This window comes from Chiloscyllium plagiosum, unplaced genomic scaffold, assembly GCF_037043375.1.
Source record: "Chiloscyllium plagiosum isolate Xiang-an unplaced genomic scaffold, Cpla_swu_hap1 HiC_scaffold_14, whole genome shotgun sequence".
NCBI classification, from domain to species: Eukaryota; Metazoa; Chordata; class Chondrichthyes; order Orectolobiformes; family Hemiscylliidae; genus Chiloscyllium; species Chiloscyllium plagiosum.
The window spans coordinates 36,795,957-36,816,041 of NW_028270152.1; the positions used below are offsets into that span (position 1 = coordinate 36,795,957).

A 20,085-nucleotide genomic window follows, 5' to 3' on the forward strand; every position below is an offset into this window, starting at 1 on the left:
CTCGGGTACACCTGATCTGGTCCTGGGGATTTATCCACCTTTAACCATTTCAAGACATCCAGCACTTCCTCCTCTGTAATCTGGACATTTTGCAAGATGTCACCATCTATTTCCCTACAGTCTATATCTTCCATGTCCTTTTTCACAGTAAATACTGATGCAAAATATTCGTTTAGTATCTCCCCCATTTTCTGTGGCTCTACACAAAGACCACCTTACTGATCTTTGAAGGGCTCTATTCTCTCCCTAGTTACCCTTTTGCCCTTAATATATTTGTAAAACCCCTTTGGATTCTCCTTAATTCTATTTGCCAAAGCTATCTCATGTCCCTGTTTTGCTCTCCTGATTTCCCTCTTAAGTATATTCCTACTTTCTTTATACTCTTCTAAGGATTCACTCGATCTATCCTGTCTGTACCTGACATATGCTTCCTTCTTTTTCTTAACCAAACCCTCAATTTCTTTAGTCATCCAGCATTCCCTATAGTTACCAGCCTTCCCTTTCACCCTGACAGGAATATACTTTCTTTGGATTCTTGTTATCTCATTTTTGAAGGCTTCCCATTGTCCAGCCATCCCTTTACCTGCGAACATCTGCCTCCAATCAGCTTTTGAAAGTTCTTGCCTAATACCATCAAAATTGGCCTTTCTCCAATTTAGAACTTCAACTTTTAGATCTGGTCTATCCTTTTCTATCACTATTTTAAAACGAATAGAATTATGGTCACTAGCCTCAAAGTGTTCCCCCACTGACACCTCAGCCACCTGTCCTGCCTTATTTCCCAAGAGTAGGTCAAATTTTACACCTTCTCTAGTCGGTACACCCACATACTGAATCAGAAAATTGTCTTGTACTCACTTAAGAAATTCCTCTCCATCTAAACCTTTAACACTATGGCAGTCCCAGTCGATGTTTGGAAAGTTAAAATCCCCTACCATAACTACCCTATTATTCTTACAGATAGCTGAGATCTCCTTACAAGTTTGTTTCTCAATTTCTCTCTGACTATTGGGGGGTCTATAATACAATCCCAATAAGGTGATCATCCCTTTCTTATTTCTCAGTTCCACCCAAATAACTTCCCTGGATGTAATTTCCGGGAATATCCTCCCTTAGCACAGCTGTAATGCTATCCCTTATCAAAAATGTCACTCCCCCTCCTCTTTTGCCTCCCTTTCTATCCTGGAACATTCAGCTGCCAGTCTTGTATCCTGGAACATTCAGCTGCCAGTCTTGTATCCTGGAACATTCAGCTGCCAGTCTTGCCCATCTCTGAGCCATGTTTCCATAATTGCTATGATATCCCAGTCCCATGTTCCTAACCATGCCCTGAATTCATCTGCCTTCCCTGTTTGGCCCCTTGCATTGAAATAAATGCAGTTTAATTTATTAGTCCTACCTATCCCTGCCTGCCCTGACTGTTTGACTCGCTTCTATTCTCAACTGAACCCCTCTCAGATCAAATCTCTTTCCTCACTAGCTCCCTGGGTCCCACCACCCACCCCCCCCCCCCCCCCCCCCCCCCCCCACCTTACTAGTTTAAATCCTCCCAAGCAGTTCTCGCAAATTTTCCTGCCAGTATATTAGTCCCCTTCCAATTTAGGTGCAATCCGTCCTTCTTGTACAGGTCACTTCTACCCCAAAAGAGATTCCAATGATCCAAAAATATGAATCCTTCTCCCATACACGAGCTCCTCAGCCATGCGTTCATCTGCTCTATCCTCCTATTCCTGCCCTCACTAGCTTGTAGCACTAGGAGTAATCCAGATATTACTACCCTTGAGGACCTCCTTTTTAAAATTCTACCTAACTCTCTATAATCTCCCTTCAGAGTCTCAACCTTTTCCCTTCCAATGTCGTTGGTTCCAATGTGGACAATGACCTCCTGCTGGTCCCTCTCCCCCGTGAGAACATTCTGCACCCTCTCTGAGACATCCTTGATCCTGGCACCAGGGAAACAACACACCATTCTGCTTTTTCTCTGCTGGCCACAGAAATGTCTGTCTGTATCTCGGACTACAGAATCTCCTAACACAATTGATCTCTTGGAAGCCGACGTACCCCTCGTTGCATTAGAGCCAGTCTCAATACCAGAAACTTGGCTGTTTTTGCTACGTTCCCCTGAGAATCCATCACCCCCTACATTTTCCAAAACAGCATACCTGTTTGAAATGGGTATATCCACAAAAGATTCCTGCTCTAGCTGCCTACCTCTCTTACCCTTCCTGGAGTTAACCCATCTATGTGACTGTATCTGAGACTTTCCCCTCTTCCTATAACTGCCATCCATCACATACTGTTGCTGTTGCAAATTCCTCATCGCTTCTATTTGTCTCTCCAACCGATCCACTCGATCTGATCAGATTTGCATCCAACAGCATTTATGGCAGTAACCCTTAAACTCTCTTTCAACTCCCACATCTGACAAGAAGTACATATCACTGCAAAGGCCATTTTTGCTCCTTCACAATCTACAGACCCAGAAAATAACACCGTCTTATTCCTCTACAAACATTGCCCCAGGTTAAATTAATAGCTATGGCTTATATTTTAAGTTTCATCAAGAGACTTATCTCCAAAACATATAATCAAGAAAGAATCCACTGTACCCACTACTGCAGCCTTTCTATTGGACAGACTTAAAACAACAACTTGCCCAACATTTCTCTGATTCTGAGATTGACAAAACATGGTAAATTACTTTAACAGAGCTTCTGATAGCTCTCTCTGTTTGAAGCAACATGATTGACTCCAGACTTCAAGGTTACTTGAAATCTTAAATGTCTTGTTATTTACAGAAGGTCCATTTAATCAAAAGATACAATTTTTCTCAGTGGCCATGCAGTTGAAAAATTAACAATTTTGATACTTTGTAATTAAGGAATGAACAACAGTCCACTGGCCAGGTTTTGTTCTATGTATTTTTAATAACTGTAAGCAGTAAAAACAATAAGTGAAGAGCTCTTGTGATGCAATGGTTGTGTCGCTACCTTTCAGGCTGGAGGCTTGGGTTCAAGTCCTATTGCTCCAGAGGTGTGTACTAACATCTCTGAACAGGTTGAGTAGGAAAATAGGTTAAATAAACAAAACAATAGCTGGTGGTTTCATTGTGAACTGAAATTAAATTATAAAATATCCATTGTCCGTCATCAGATTATTAATTTGTTTAACTTGAGTTCAAGATTTTTGGGGCTTCTAACAAGTTGACCTGATTATGACCCTTTTGCTACAAATTATCAAGAACACAGGCTGAAGTCAATTAAAAAATAAATTAATACTACAGCTATTATAAGATTTGCAATGAAAACCTTATTGTTAGATTGATATCTGGAATTGGGTCAGAAAGAAGGAATGCATGTTTAATAACGTACAAGAGCTACATGTAGTGTTGGGAAGAAGTCTAAAATCAAATAATCACACATGGATTCTAAATGAAGCAATCTTGATGAATCAAATAGCCGCTTCACGCTGTCAATTTTCCCACATTATTGTCATTGAAGCAACAACAATGAACGCACGGTGGCACAGTGGTTAGCACTGCTGCCTCACAGCACCAGAGACCCGGGTTCAATTCCCACCTCAGGCGACTGACTGTGTGGAGTTTGCACATTCTCCCTGTGTCTGCGTGGGTTTCCTCTGGATGCTCTGGTTTCCTCCCATAGTCCAAAAATGTGTAGGTGAGGTGAATTGGCCATGCTAAATTGCCTGTAGTGTTAGGTGAAGGGATAAATGTAGGGGAATGGGTCTGGGTGGGTGGCGGGTCGGTGTGGACTTGTTGGGCCGAAGGGCTTGTTTCCACACTGTAAGTTATCTTAAAAAGCTTCCAAAAAAGAATGTGATTCAGAAGAAGATTGATGATGTATGCATTTTCCTTTGATACTAATAAAATGAATATTCATTTTGATAGATACAGAAAATAAAAGCAATGTTGTGACAGCTAGCACAACTGTGCAGCTTTTGGACAACAGAAAATCACCAGTAGTTGCAGGTAAGGATTTTTAAAATTCTTATGAACCAGCATGTTTGTTTCCATACAGTCTGAACAATATATAATCTCTTCATGGAGGGTAGCTACACCAATCCTATCCTCCTAACAAGGAGATGCACATAAATGAGATGTGGATCAGGATTGTTTTACTATTCTATTTAAAACTGGTATGCTAATTACATCAAGCTCTGCATTTTCACCACCTATCTTGACCTTTCCAGTATTTCTTAATACCCATCTCTTTGACAAAGGTTTTGGTCATTCTCCTAATATAATTCATTGCCCTCAACATCTAATATAATTCATTGCCCTCAACATCTAATTTTAGCTGATTAAACTTCTGTGAAAACCTTTGAAACATTTTTCTACATTAAAGCCGTTAATTAAGTGCATACTATTGTAGTGTTATCCAACTGATCTATGTACTTTCCCCTATTACATTGATTTAAAATTCTTTTTCAAACTGTTGCAAGTATTCAATTCATGGTTCATATCCTTTAGTATATGATTTTTAGTTTTAGGCATTAAAGTTTAACAGTAAACATGCTATTGAAACAGCTTGAAATATAGTGCATTTAGAAAGTTGGGGTCATGTTGCCTTAAGAGGTGAATACTTAGGAAGGTATGGTAATTAAAATGCTCGACCTCTTAGTGTTTTCCAGAATACCTAAGATAAATGGCAGCTCAGAAGGTCATCCATGTTTGTTTAATAGAATCAGAATAGAAAATATGGTGGTAATAAAAAAGTACATGGCTTACTTAGCTGGAGAAGCACGTCAGCAAAGTTTGTAGTTATAGTAGCCTTGAGGTGTTTGAGTTAAATTTATTTAAAAGCATTCAGCAAGCTTTTAAGGCCAGGTTAAAGACAGCCCACAGCAGGCATGTTGATACTTAGAAATTTACCTCAATTTATCTGTGTGCTTGCTGGAAGAAATTATTTGCCATTTGAAGCTGAGAGAATTCAGAATCAGAATGGGTAGGCAGCACAGTAGACTCTGGCACTCAGGTCACAAGACATACCTGGGAGTCATTGATAGTTCAGTGTGTTTGAGAGTGGGGTGAAGGAAGTCGACAAGCAATATTTATTTGATGTAGCTCAAAAAGACTTTACCTTAGAAAAACTCAGTGACAGCTTCATCAAGCTGTTCACATAAAGATTAGCTGTTCACTAAAACTGAAATTGTGCAGGTAATTAGATGCTTGGGAGCGGTCTCAGAGTCATGGGGAACTCAGTACTGTATTTGGAGAAGAGAGTGAACTACTGCATTTTAGGGTAGTCTGTGTTGGGAAGATGCTTCAAGGAATTCCAAAGCCAAATCTTGATAACTGAAAAATTAGAATCATTTTTGAAGAAGACAAAGTTTTAATAGAATTTGGTGAGCCCCAGTATCATTAATGTCTGGTAAATATATGGCCAGATAGCATTGACTATCTTAAGTGTGTTCTGTGAGGTGTTCAGCCACAGTTGACAGATAGCTCATATTTACCTCATGTTAACATCTAAATTTTGTATATTCGGTGTATTTGGTTTCGAATCAATATCTTACTGTTCAGTATACCTATTAATCATTATTATTTATACTCAGTTTGTTCAAACAATAACGGTTATTTTCAACATTTTAAATCAATCTTGCTGCTCTTCTTTTCTTATCCTTGGCTCTCCTACACATTAAATTCTTTAAATGAAATGGTTTCTCAAGCCAGATCAATACAAAGATTCAGTTTGTCCAGTATTCATGTAACTGGGCCCATAATAATTTGGCAGAGTCATCCAGGATCTTCTCATCTCATCTCCACAATCACCTCTACCCATGGTCCCATAATAGCTTTTTGTTGCTCTAACTCTGAACTATCATGTATTGTCTATTCCTCACTATCAGAACTTTCAGGTGTCCTCCTCTACTCCTTTGCTAAACACTTTACTTGCTCTCAGTTTCCCCACCCCAACTTTTCCAAAACCTCTATGCTCAATCGAGCCACATTCACCTGTCCTAATTTCAATATTGAATGCATGCCTTCTTTGCTAAAAGCCTAACATAAGTTTAAATTTGATTGCAACCTCCAATCTCTCTGTGCAAGTTTAATTTAAAATATATTTCTTATATTTCTCAGAATTTCCCATGTAATGAAATATGTTTTGGTGTGCTAAGACCTATGTGAGGAAGAATTGCTCGAGTTTAATGTTGTGAAAATTAAAAGCAACTTTTTCAACTCACATCAACACCTGGTACTTTAAGGTGGATTGCATCATTTTTTCCAGTTCTTGCCTCAGGCTAGATCAGAGATACTTTGAATTGAACCCAACTTCGTTTACAATATTCAATACTGTACCAAGACTGTTGCTTTCAATTACTGGGTGATACCCTTCCATTCCATGTCTCAGGTGTTGCCCAAACACATTTATGGCTATCCTTGCTTGCCTTCAGTCTGACTCAACCATTTAGGGTGGCATGAGCCACATTGTCAATGAAGAAAGGTCTTACTTTTTCCCGTATCAAGTCCTTGTCTAATATCATCAATCCTTGATGGCCCAGTCATTTATTTCAGGACTGTTTGTCTTCAAATGCCCTCCATAACTTTGACTCACTCTTCTCAGCAATCTCCTGTAACTGTACATTCACCCATTACTTCTCTGAATTTCCTTTTTGCTCCTATGACCTGGTTTCTGTATTTATCTCTGCATGTATTTTGAAACTTCCTTCTTAAAATGCTCTTTTCTATTTCAATTAGATCTCTATTTTTTCAGCTTCATATTAAGCATTAACTATCATTTTCCAATTGTATAAAAATGCTTGTAAATATCTTTCTGTAAGTGAAGAATAAGGTTTACATTTTATTTGCTGCTGTTCAAGCTCAAGAATTTCAAAGCAGTTCTCTGACAGAATGCAGCAAAATTGCTAATTGATACAAACGTATTTGTGCTGATGATCATTGACTGCCTAAGATATTAAAGATTGAAGGTGATTTAAATGGTGTATTAGGAGTTTGGAAGGAATAGTTAGGGTCGATAACGGGTCTGTGGGGAAATAGCATGATATGGAAGCAGAAAGATTTTGAGGAAAAGGAGGCCAAATGTTATCATGTAAAGCTGGGAGAAGCAGGAATGGCCCTTTTTTCCTCACAAAAAAAAGCAAAACACTTACCTTCAATGATATCTTTTGACTCCCATCTTTTCTATTTGACTTACTGAGTGGTGAGACTGCTCCAGCTTCTCCAGCCAAGGTTGGAGTTGCAAATGTAGTCTGGATCTAATGATTCATTCACGCTCATATCTGTATACTTGAAGAAGAACCCCATCAGTTTTGAATAGGTCTTTTACCACCTGTTCAGAATAGTCAGTTAAAATTCAAGGCATACGGATTTAGACAGTATAAGGCCTATGTCATTTCGTTAACACCTCATTTCCATTGGGTAGCTAGGGACTAAACAAAAAGGCTTAAAACTACTTATATTCTGCACTACAGTTTAACCACATAATTGATTCAAAATGTGACCAATTAAGCAAAATTCACACTATTTATCAACTTAGTTACTTGTCTACTTTTAGCAAAATTTGTATATTTCAGAATGATCACTGAAAATTATAGTGAAGCAATTGAAAGCTTAGCATGTCCTGTTTTAAGTAACGCACTACGTATTTCATTGACCTTGTTTTATATTAGCTTTATTGGTATCTTTATTTTAAACTGAAGATAGGTTTCAATGGAGTGTAGCTCAGTATTATGTAAATACAGCCATTAAAAGCAAATCAAAATGTTCAACAGTTTGTTCTAAAAACAATATACATTGTTGTCCCATCATATTTAAAGTTCAGTTTCACTTATTAATCCAGTGAGGCATTATGTTATAGTTCAAAACTATTTTATTTCACTCAATGTGAGAGCTTTGAATATTTTGAACGGCAATAAATATTAACACATGCTAGCATCATGGTTCAGTTAGCACTGCTGCCTCACAGCGCCAGGAACCGGGTTTGATTCCTGCCTTGGGTGACTGTGAGGAGTTTGCACATTCTCCCTGTGTCTGCGTGGGTTTCCTCTGATGCTCCAGTTGCTTCCCACAATCCAAAGATGTGCAGGTCAGGTGAATTGGTCATGCTAAATTGCTCATAGTGTTAGGTGCATTAGTCAGGGGTAAATATAGGGTAGGGAAATGGGTCTGGGTGAGTTACTCTTCAGAGGATCAGTGTGAACATGTTGAGTCAAATGGCCTGTTTCCATACTGTAGGGAATCTAAAGTTTTTTGATGCTCTGCCGCTTGTTCATTGCCATATTATTAGCATTCAGAATTCAGTGTCATTGCTGGTATATCAGTTTGTGAACAAATTAGAACAACACTCTCTGTTTACTATGTCATTTAATGAACTCTAGATAAATATCTAAAAATAAAGTTAGGACAATCTAACTTTTTTATGAGCATAAGGGTTAGGAGCAGGAGCAAGCCACTTGTCTCCCTATCTGTGTCATTCAATAAATTCAAGGTTAATCTGTTTACTCCACATGCCCACCTACTCCTGATAATCTACACAAAACCTGGCCTGAAATTTTATGATTCAATGATGTTTTAGATTCAATAAATGCTAATGGCACAGTATTGCACAAGTAATACATTTCATCCAAAGAAGTTTCATTCAAAGGGTAATGACTTTGTGTATTAGGATTGCTAAATACATTTTTGTAACTGAGCAGAAATTTCACCACATTTATTGGTTTGCGCAATCTAAGTTAAATTTTTATGAATCAGCATGTGCAAAGCATTTTGCCCTATGGCCACTTCTGTCATCAGCTCTTCTATCATCATGAGCATTGGAGGCATCAACTAAAGATTGATGCAGCAGCTGAGTACTTTATAAGTACTGCATCATCAGCATTTTAATACTGAGATTTATAATGAGCTCAGTGACAATGGAACTCTCTATGTATGTGCAAATATGTATCAAGATTCATTTTATGACCAGTTAACTTTTAACGTTGGAAGTTGACAGGTAGCAAATTCTAAATTTTAAAGATTATTGGAAGCTATTTTATAAAACGCTTCATATGATGGTCTCAGATTAATTTGTTTCAGAAAAAGATTTCTCGCTTAATAAAATTTCACTTTTACATTAATAAACATTTAAAAATTCCTCATATTCAACAAAGTTGTAGTTTACTGACAGAATAGTGTAAATAACTCTCTTCCAACCCAATTGTTTTGAACACTGATTACACTTGCACTGCTGGTTGCTTCATAATGTTTTATATGAAATTAAATACTGATGTTGCTTCATGATGTTTTATATGAAATTAAATACTGATTATGCAACAAAAACACTTAAATCAAAATCCTATATAAAGCAGTGAAAGGACTGCATTGTTAACATTTACTTTGATTCTGCAGTCTATTAGAATATTGAGTTGTCCGGTGGCAGTCGCAAATGGTAAAATAAATTTGCCACAAAAATCAAAGTAAGGACCAATTGAATCTCCAATTTTCTCACACCAGTTTCACTGAAACCCACCCAATGTGATTGTGCATGACAATAGTTTGGCAGGGACTTCCTCCAACTGCAGGCACTGGTAAACTGTCCAAGAATTTGGTGTGAATTACCTGCATTTAAACAACTCTGCATTACTTAATTGGCATGAGTCAGCATTTAAGGAGGTAAGTAAGTATAATAGCTATGCAAGTTAAAGTCACCACATGCACCAGTCAAGGCTCAGGAAAGTGGGAAGGAGGTACACTTCCATGCTGAAAGCTGTGGAGAGCAGTTGTGGGTGGGGGTGCTACACAATACCAAATATAGTCAAAGAGAGAAATGGAAAATCTTAACATGAGAGAGTCATGTGACTAGTATCAACAGATAACACTTAAAACATTAACATTTAATTATTAGAGAACAGAATTACGGAAGTTCAAGGCAATAAATGCTTTGAATTGAACTCTTTTCCCTTGCATAATAAAGGGAATGAATCAGCAAGCGAGCAGTAATTGGCAGTGACATGTTCACGGTCCCAGCAACAAGCCGGCACCAGCTGAAAGTTAGTGGCGATGGTGTCACAGGTTGGGTATGTGGGGGACATTTAATGATCTTGGGGTCAATTGTTGTGCAGCCATGGATGGTGATAGGGTCATATGTTGCAGAACAGCAGTTGCTGATAGGTGGTGACACGATCATGTGGACTACATCTTGCAGCTGCAGGTTTGTGAAGGACAGTGGAGAAGATGGTGGAAGAGCAGCTAGGAATCACACTAGATTATATCAGTCACCCCAAAATATTACCAAACTATGTGAATATTATACCCTGTTCAGTCAGTCTAGGGGTTGGGCTGAGTTGATGAGGTTTGGTCTCTATCCTGCAATCCAGCAGTATTTTTAAAGATGGAAAAGAATCAGTGAGATCACCAGCACATGGAGCCTGGCTTCAAAGCTCCTTTCTCTCCAGATCAGAAAATCTCCAAGATGAAGCTCAGCCTCTTTCAGAACAACATGGACAGAAGTGCTACTGAACTAACGAGCCATTTCCCTCTCCTGCTGCTCAGCTAGAGATTAAAAATCCACTCGTCTTTGTTTGAAGAACATTTCCCTGGTATAATAATCATTATTATTCTTTCCAAACTCACTTTGTTCTTTAATTATCCTCAGTAATTAAAGTGATGGGGTGAAAGGTGAAAGGGCTTGGAAACAGGAGAAGCAACAGGTGGATGACTTCTGCCTTACACGGTGCATGAGATCTATATGAAGGGCTTTTGTTCAAACCTCAATTCTCCTGCTCCTCAGATGCTGCCTGTCTGCTGTGCTTTTCTAGCTTTTTAACTTTCACTCTCCAGCATCTGCAGTCCTCACTTTCTCCTATTCTACACATTAAGCAAATACTGATAGGCAGATGAGTGTTACAGTCCCTTAGAAGACAGGTTATATTCTTATGCTGTCACCTATTTCTGAAAATTGATTGCAAATGCTGATGATCGCCCTAAAGAAGATACAAAGGAATTTAAAAGATGTTTCCAGGATTGTTTAACCATGAGGAAAGATTGAACAAGCTATTTTCTTTGGAACAGAATAAGGACAGTTTTAATTGGAGGGTGTAGGTTTATGGGGGGGGGGCTCAGATAAATGGGAACATCATTTTCAATTGACAGAGATGTTGCCAAATAAGGGCCAAGTATTTGTAGTAGAAGGATTACCGATGAGATGAGGGAAAAGATTCAAACCAGACAGTAACTTATGTCTGAAACTCACTGCCTGAAAGGGTGATAGAGGTGGAAACTTGCATCATTCTTAATAATTACTTCATTGGGTACCTGAAGTACTGTAACCTAAAAGATTATAAACTAAGATTCAGAAATGGGATTTCATTCGACAGCTCTTTTGTAGCAGGACAGGCATGCAAGCTGAATGGCCTTCTTCTTAGCATAAATCACGATTATTCAGAGGACATATCTATGTACATGCGTATACTTGATGCTGTTGTATTCTAACGATAGTTAAGGTAATACTTTTTTAAAGTATTTGGTTAGTATCCTCCACTTGTAGAAGGTTATCATTCAGATTTTTTCTATGAAAAAGACACTTATGTAAAGGTATAGTCTAAATATCAATATTTTAAACACAAATTAAATTGAATAAGAGGATATTCATCACATGTAATGGTGTCACTGGCCCATGCTAATAGATGAGTGAGTCCACATGAACTTGCTTCACAGATGTTCTTCAGACTGATTTGCTCTGTTTTAGAAACCACTGTTGCTACATAGCAAAGTCTGCTGAGAATTAGTTTAATGTAAACGTTGTAAAACTAAGAGAACTTATACAACATATATTAAGACCTTGAAAAACTTTTATATTCTATTTTGTCTTGAGGTTATGTTAATATGTTGATGTAATTCAAGAAGTAAAACAGATGTATATAACGTTGGCAGCTCTTTAATTTGAAATTTCAAATATATGTATGATTGATTACAGATTACATTTTTCACAAAACATCTTTTAACAACTACTTTTCATATTAACTGTTTGTAATAATTAAAAATTGATACTATATTCTATCAGGAATCTTGATCTCTTTGACTTTTTATCCTTTTGAAAACAATGGAGTGATAACAACTATTGGTCATGTTAATCTGAAAATATTTTCAGAAGGTTTTCTGATATATTTTTGGTTTTCGGTGATTTAGGCTTCAAAATTATATTGTACTATATTAGCCTATGTACACTTAATACTTTAAAAGATTTACTTTTTCATTCATTATAAAAAAGTGAATGCCTCTGTGGTTATATTAACAAGTGACATTCTACAGTTTCGCTACATAATTTCAAGGCCATATTCTTATATGGCTTATTTGAGCAGAATAATTTTATCCCAAAACGTAATACAAAATAAATTGCTGAAATGTATCTTTAGTAATGGATACCAAAGTGTTCCCAGTTACAATTTTGAAGAATAGACTAAATTACTAATAAGAATAAATTGTATCTTACAATTAATGGTTAAATGGAAACGACAAATGATCCTTTTTGCACTATATCATTGAATACATAGCATTCTCTATAATGTGTTTAATAATCTTATATGTTTCCCTTCTTTGTTTGACTCTACACCTTATTTATAATTGACACTTAGTTTAAACTTAGTCTAAACTAATATACACATTGAATGATTTACATGCAAAATTCTGAAGGTCCAAAGTACTTTAACAATTAAAACAGGTACATTAGATATCTGCTAACTTATGAATATATTCTAAATGCAGTCGGGAAGTCAAAATTCACGGCAGTGAACCGTCTAGTGGCTCCTTTTCTTCTGCACTTCCTTGTTCAACCTCTGGACCCAGATGTTCCAATTTCTTTAGTTCCCTTTGATATTTAGCCATAAGAGCTGCATAAGAACAGCCATAAATTGCAGCTGCCAACATCATCAGGCAAACTATGCCACAGATGACACCAGTTATCACAATTGTGGCAACAGCATGACGTAAGCTGCCTGTTCGTGGCTTGGACTTTGCAGTACAGTCTGAATTATTGTCATTTTCATTTTTGACATGAAGGTTTTGTATAGTAGGATTTCTGTGGTCAGAGTCTGCATGAGGTGACTTATATTCAACAGAGGAACATGGTTCGAATAATTCATGAGGAATTTTCATAAGGTCTTTACTTCTTAAATCTTCAGGTTCTGTACAGAGAATCTCATCAATCTGACCTCCTATATAAAACAGAATGAATAATAGTATGAATTTTTTTCTTTTTTTTCAAGTTTAAAAATCTAATCTTCCTTTGCATTATACATTTATTACATCTGGAAGCCTGCCTATGGATATTCAAATTGAAAAATGGCAAAAAAAAATCTTGTTGGGCAGAAGGGCTTTTTCCACACTATAGGGCCTCTATGTTGGGCAGCATTGTGGCTCAGTGGTTAGCACTGCTGCCTCACAGCACCAGGGACCAAGGTTCAATTCCCACCTTGGGCAGCTGTCTGTGTGGAGTTTGTACATTCTCCCCGTGTCTGCGTGGGTTTCCTCCAGGTACTCCAGTTTCCTCCCGCAGTCCAAAGAAGTGCAGGTTAACTGATTTGGTCATGCTAAATTGCCCATAGTCTTCAGGGATGGTAGGTTAGGTACATTAGTCAGGGTAAATATAGGGTAGGGGAATGGGTCTGGATGGGTTACTCTTCAGAGGGTCAGTGTGAACTTGTTGGGCTGAAGGGCCTGTTTCTACACTGTAGGGACTCTATGAAATAAAGGAATTCCAAGTTCCGTTTTGTCCTGTTCCTCACTTTTTGAATTTGTTTCTGAGTCGTTTTATAATAAATGGATACCTGCCAATAAAATTACAAATTCAAGGTTATCTATTGATTCTTCAGATGTCTAAACATGGAAACACTTTTTGATAATGCAGTTTCCCTTCTTTCTTTCAGCTTTGTCCATATTACACAGGGTCACCTTCATATCAATCATAATTTGATTTTGGATTTGGCCAAGTGATTTTTGTAGTCAGATGATTTTGTTGCATGCTAGACCTCTTGAAATATCTCAGCTAGCACCAATACACCCTATTTGTCTGCACCAATGGCTGGATTCTGAAATAACTAGCAAGTCCTGGAGTGGGACTCAAATCCTGAGTTTTCCAGCTCAGAAGAGGAGAACTACTTGCTGAACCACTTCAACTCCCTGCATTATCATTCATTTTTATATTCTGGAAATATTAAATCATATTCATAAAATGATTCAGGTAGCCATTGAATGTGCTGTGGTTTGAGAATTCATACTGTTTGTCCTCATTTGGAGAAGAGAAGAATGTCTCACACCAGATTTACTGGGGAGGTTGTGCTATATTGATAATGACACTGGGCTGGTAATCTAGAAACTGAGCATCATGGTGGCTCAGTGGCTAGCACTGCTACCATACAGCAGCAGGGTCCCAGGTTTGATTCCAGCCTTGGGCGACTGTCTGTGTGGAGTTTGGACATTCTCCCCGTGTCTGCGTGGGTTTCCTCTGGGTACGCCGGTTTCCTCCCACAGTCCAAAAATGTGCAGGTCAGGTGAATTGGTCATGCTAAATTGCCCATAGTGTTAGGTGCATTAGTCAGAGGGAAATGGGTCTGGGTAGGTTACTCTTCGGAGGGTCGGCCCGAAGGGCCTGTTTCCACACTGTAGGGGATCTAATCTGATGAACAAAGGTTATGAATCCACCATAGCAGATAATGAAACTTGAATTCGATAAGAAAATATGGGATTTTAATTAAAAAATGGCTAACCTAAAGTAAATTGTCGCAAAACTCCAACTGAATTACTCATCATATCCTTTAGTGAAGGTCATCTGCCTCTGTACCCAGTTTTGCTGACATGTGACTCCAGATCCACAGTGATGTGGTCAATTCTTAATTTCCCTCTTGGCAATTAGAGACGGCAATAAATGCTGGTCTAGTAATGTCATCCACATCCATGAATGAATAAAAAAAGTTAAAAATGAGAAGAAGTGTTTATAGCAAATAAAAACAGGAAATATTTGAAATACTCAACTGATCAGGCAACATCCATGGTAGAAACAACATTCATACTTCAGGTCAGTGGTGTTTCAGAATCCAATGATGGGTCCTTGTCCTGAAAAAAATAACTTTGTTTCTCTCCTGACCTGCTGAGAATTTTCAGCATTTTCTATTTCTATTCCTGACTTCCAGAGGCTGTTTTGCTTTTGTTTAGGTTTATGAAAAACCTCGTTGTCTTTTTTTTAATGCACAACTGCTTAACAAAATGCTTTAAGAAATCAGATTTTCTGGCACGTACAGTAATCCCAAATTCATCCAGAGTTTAATAGCGGTGTAATCCTGGTCTCAAGCAGACCCATAGTAATACTAGGAATTTAGGAACAAGTCAAGATGTCGAAGGTTTCTGAGAAATACTGACTCCAGTTTCCAAACAGTTATGATAATATTGTGTCACAGTACTAGATTACCAACCCTCAGGTTGTAAAATTAAATCCCCATGACGAAAAACTTTTGAATTAATTTCAATTATTCTGTAACTCAAAAGATGGCTGGATTGTAAAAACTCAAATGTTTCACTCCCTTACTCCATCTCATGGACTCATGTCTGTCCCAAATTCTTCAATTGGCCTTTAGTCCCAAATTACTAGGCCTAGCCAGTCACTCAGTTGCATTCCAAGCAACTAGGGATGGTCAAACAATAGGACCATGTCAGATTCACTTGCATCCTGACAACAAATAGCAAAGAAGTTTAATGAATTGTATTGAAGCAATCACAATTGTCCAAATGATATTACAAGTTGACAATATAAAATGGTAGTTGTATAACATAGACGATACACTTAACAAGAGGTGCAACATAAGGGTCTGGAGTTATATATAAGTAAATCATTGTAATTGTCACGGTAGGTTGAAAAAGTAATTTTACAAAGTACAGGATTCTGGACTTTATAAGTAGAGGTCTATTGTTCAGAAAACAAAAAAGCTATGTTAACCTTTAATACTGGTTCAGTCATAAGCTTTTGTCCCCACTTTTGGGCTCTTAACTTTAGCATGAATGTGAGCACTTAAGGAGAATGCAGAAACATTTATAAGATTGATTCCAAGGATTAGGGATGTCAGTTATATTGCTAGATCGAAGAAGTTAGGTTTGTTTTCCTTTGAACAGAGAAAGGTTTAGAGGAAATTTGAAAGAGATATTCAAAATCATGAGGGAACTGAACAGGTTAGTTACAGGTTATTCTATGAAATCAAGAATCAGAGGACCACATATTTAACGTGAAGAGCCAAAGACAAGTTGAGGATAAACATCTTTAGATAGCAAGGATCTGAAATGCACTGCCTGAAAGTATGATGGGAGGCAAAATCAATAATGGCTATCAAAAGGGAAGGAATACATAGGATTTGCAATCGATAAACTGACCAATCAGCCAAATCAGTATGATGGCATTTGTGCTCTAATCAAGCCCCATCACATTACCCCCCCATCCAAATCTACCATCATAACTCTCTATTTCCTTCTCCCTTAAATTTCCATTTAATTTCCTGTTAAATACATCTATACTATTCAGTTCAATCATTCCCTATGGTAGCGGGTTCCATACTACTCTGCAGCATAAAAGTTTCTTCAGAATTCCCTGTTGGAGTTCATAGTGACTTTCAAATTCAATCTTTCTAGGTATGTTATTCCCCACAAAAGGAAACATATCACTGGTGGGGCGAGGGGAAATGGGGCCGGGGGGGTAGGGGTGATGTGGCAGTAACATACTGACACAATGGTAATGTCACTGGACTAACAATTCAGTACCTCAAATTAATGTTCTACGGTTTGAATCCTGCCATGGCAGACAGGGAAATTTGAATTCAATGAAATACTAGCTAAATGGTGACATTTAACCAGTTGATTGTTCATTAATGAGTTCACTAACCCCTTTTAGGGAAGGAGATTGGTGATCATTATGTGGTTTGGCTTACATGTGACTTCAGACCCAAGTAATGTGGTTAATTCTGATCCACTCTGTGGGCAATTAGGGATAAGCAATAAATGCTGGCCTAGTCAACAACACCCATACCACATGAATTAATTAATTTCTGTAGCATCTACTTTGTCAAAAGCTTTTATAATTTACAGAACTCTATTCAATAACCTCTGAGTCTTGTTTATCAAGAGAAAGGAGACCCAGTTCATCAGTCTTTTCCTGATTTTTATTTTCAATTGAAACAACACATTTCTGGTATCAATTTCGTAAATTCTGTCTGCATTCTTTCCAATGCCTCTATATTCCTTTTATAATATAGTGTCTAGAACTATGTACAGTACTGTAAGTGTGATCTAACCAAGGTGCAATACAAATTCAACATAACTTCACTACTTTACAATTCTATCCCTCTAGAAACCAAGCATTGTGTTATTTTGCTCTTTTTAAGGCTGTGTTTACCTGTGTTACGTCATTTAGTGATTGGTATATGTGTACTTCAAGACCCCTTCTTACTTCTACTCCATCTGAATTTGCATATTCCTAGAAATAAGTAGCCAAGCCTATTCTTCCTACTAAGCTTCACAGTTAACTGTGTTGAACGCCATTTACCAATTATTTGTCTGTTCTGCAAATTTATTAATGTCCTCTTGTAATTTGCTGCAGTCCTTCACAATATTGACAATTCTCCTCCACCACTGCTTCCCAAACAATTTGGTGTCATTTGCAAACTATTTAAAAAATGGCTTTTTGATTCTGAAGTCCAAATAATCGATCTCAATTGTGAATGGCAGTGATACCTGTGGAACATCGTCCCTATCTTCATCCACTCTGAGTAACAACCTTTTATTCTCAAACACTGTTTTCGGTCTTGAAATCAGCTAGCAAATCATTCTGCCACTTGCTCTCACTTAAAGTACTTGAAGGAAAAAGGAATCAAGACTACCAGGAAATGACAGGGGAGTGGAACTAACTAGGTTGTTCTTGGAAAGACTCAGCACAGACTCATAAAGCCAGTGGCCTCCTACTATGCTGTAACCATTCTGTTATTCTATGAAATCAGTACCTAGCAAGCTAAGTATGAGCATCTTGATCCTTATGAAGACATTTGTTGTCATTATGGCTCTGTTGACTGGAATCTTCAAAGCCATGACTGAAGCTTTCAGTAATGCATGTTTCACTGACACAAATGAAAATTGATCTTGAAAACTGCCAGCCACGTAGCAAGCAAGATTAAGCTCTGATTCTTCCATCTCTCTGCCCCAATCTAGATGAAAAAGTAAAGCTGGGCAGAACGTGGAAGTCATGATCCATCTCTTCTGAGCTCTGATCAAACCAGACCATGAGCACTGTGTCCGGTTTTGGTCACCAAGTCATACAAGAGATACATTCAAGCACTGGAGGGATTATAAAGAAAGAATACAAGGTACCCAGAAAGTGGCGGGAATGTGGAACTTGCTACCACATTGACTAGTTGAGGGACACAATATAAATACATTTGAGGGGCAGGTGAATATGCATTTAAAGTCAAAGGAATAGAGGATTATGATGATAGTTGAGTTAAGAAAGGATGAAAGAAACCTCAAGTGGACTATAAATACCAGTATGATCTGAATGGATTGAATTGCCTGTTTGTATGCTGTGTATTCTTTGTCATTTAATATTAACCCTATCTGAAATGTGATATTAGACCATAATGCAAATTTTCAATCTGGCATATGGTAATCTCATATATATAGGCCTGCATTATGTGGTTATATTGACAGTGAACCAGCTATTAGTATTTGCCATGACAACTGGGAAATTGACAACCTCTGATGTCCACACTGTACTTTTAAATGCAAAGTCCAGAGGTTGCTAACAGTGATTACCCACTCCTCTATAGGATCTACTGCTGAACTCCTGTGAATAAAAGACATCTAGAAATCATCTGAATTGATGCGAACATGTCATTTTACATTTTCAGTCTCTGTGTAAACACCCTTGAAGGTTTACTCTTTGTGTAAATTTATTTACACAAAAGTGTAACTTAACCAAATTACGCACTTTGGATAAATTTGGTTAAATTACATTTTTGGTGTAACTAGATTCTTAATATCTTACTAAGTTCATAAGTATTGCTAGATGATCTGACTCTAAAAATAAATGATGGAATGTTAAATTTCCCATTATAATAGGTTTGATAGATTCCACAGACCTTTCAAAAAATTTTTTAAAATTACATTTGTTTAAGGTATTTCAGCTTTTATCTTAATTCCAGTGTGTGCATTGATCCTTATTTCATTGTCTTTAAAATAATTAAACAGTAAAAGATAATCAGCAGCTATTACTTTCTGATTTACTGTAACAACTCATCAATGTGGCTGGCTGCTTGACCCAGCTGAAGACAATATGCAACTGGATAAAAAGTGAATGCAGTCACTGTTGGGAAAGATCTCTACACCGCAGAGATCACTAATTTTTGTAAACCACTTTCCTTACGGTGGTCAGTGAGAATCATCATTACCACTGACCACAAAGTCTGGAAAATTACATATAATGTAAAATAAGATTGAGAAGATAATATCAATTTGTAGGACCAAGTCAAGGAGGTTTGTGTTTCAACGAGCTAAATGTAAATTTTGCATTGATAGCTGGAGGTTTTGCTAGATAGAGTAATGGATATTTGGAATAGAATTCCAGATAGAATCGAGAAGCTAAAAACCTTGCATGCATTTCAGAAACAATTAGTAGTGGTTTCATGTGGGAGGAAACCATAAGGCATTTGTGAATAGATGTATTCATCTTATTATTGTAATTCTCAGTTTGTAGGAAAAATTCCCTGATATCATAAGGAATGTTTTTGCATCCAGAACCTGGGAATACCATTTTATTTCATTTGTTCATGTTATGTGAACAGAACCAGTATTTATTGCCCATCCCTATTGGTTATTAAGAGGGTAATGATGAACAATCTTCTTGGACTGTTGCATAGTGTGAGTATGTCTATGTTGCTGTTGGGGAATGAAAGAACAACAATGTAGTTACAAGTAGGCTGATGTGTACTTTTAATGGTAACTTGCAGGCAGTGTGTTCTCATGTGCCAGCAGCTATTGCTTTCTAGCTGGTACTGATTGTGGATTTGTAAGGAGCTATCAAAGGATCCTCGACAAGTTGTGCA

The 20,085-nt window shown here is 37.5% G+C and overlaps 2 protein-coding genes across 6 annotated transcripts in view; one reads left to right on the forward strand and one right to left on the reverse strand.

Moving 5' to 3' along the window:
• cacna2d3a (calcium voltage-gated channel auxiliary subunit alpha2delta 3a) overlaps positions 1-20,085 on the forward strand; it is a 953,727-nt gene that overhangs the window by 739,325 nt on the left and 194,317 nt on the right. For all 3 annotated transcript variants that reach the window (XM_087994307.1, XM_087994306.1, XM_087994308.1), the window contains one exon: positions 3,908-3,988. In XM_087994307.1, coding sequence (XP_087850433.1) covers positions 3,908-3,988 — 81 coding nt within the window. The remainder of the gene's footprint in view (positions 1-3,907; positions 3,989-20,085) is intronic.
• The window catches only part of lrtm1 (leucine rich repeat transmembrane protein 1), a 43,888-nt gene that overhangs the window by 17,599 nt on the left and 6,204 nt on the right, over positions 1-20,085 (reverse strand). The window contains exons 3-4 of one of the 3 annotated variants that reach the window (XR_015759395.1): positions 14,722-14,887; positions 13,035-13,170 (exon numbers count right to left, since the gene is read on the reverse strand). The exons of 1 other annotated variant lie outside the window; for it this stretch is intronic. Coding sequence is in view for 1 of the 2 variants with exons in the window: in XM_043708086.2 (XP_043564021.1) it covers positions 12,737-13,170 (434 nt within the window). In the remaining variant the exon portion in view is untranslated. Of the gene's footprint in view, positions 1-11,882; positions 13,171-14,721; positions 14,888-20,085 lie in introns of those variants that run through there. One more of the 3 variants, XM_043708086.2, reaches the window with a different exon arrangement.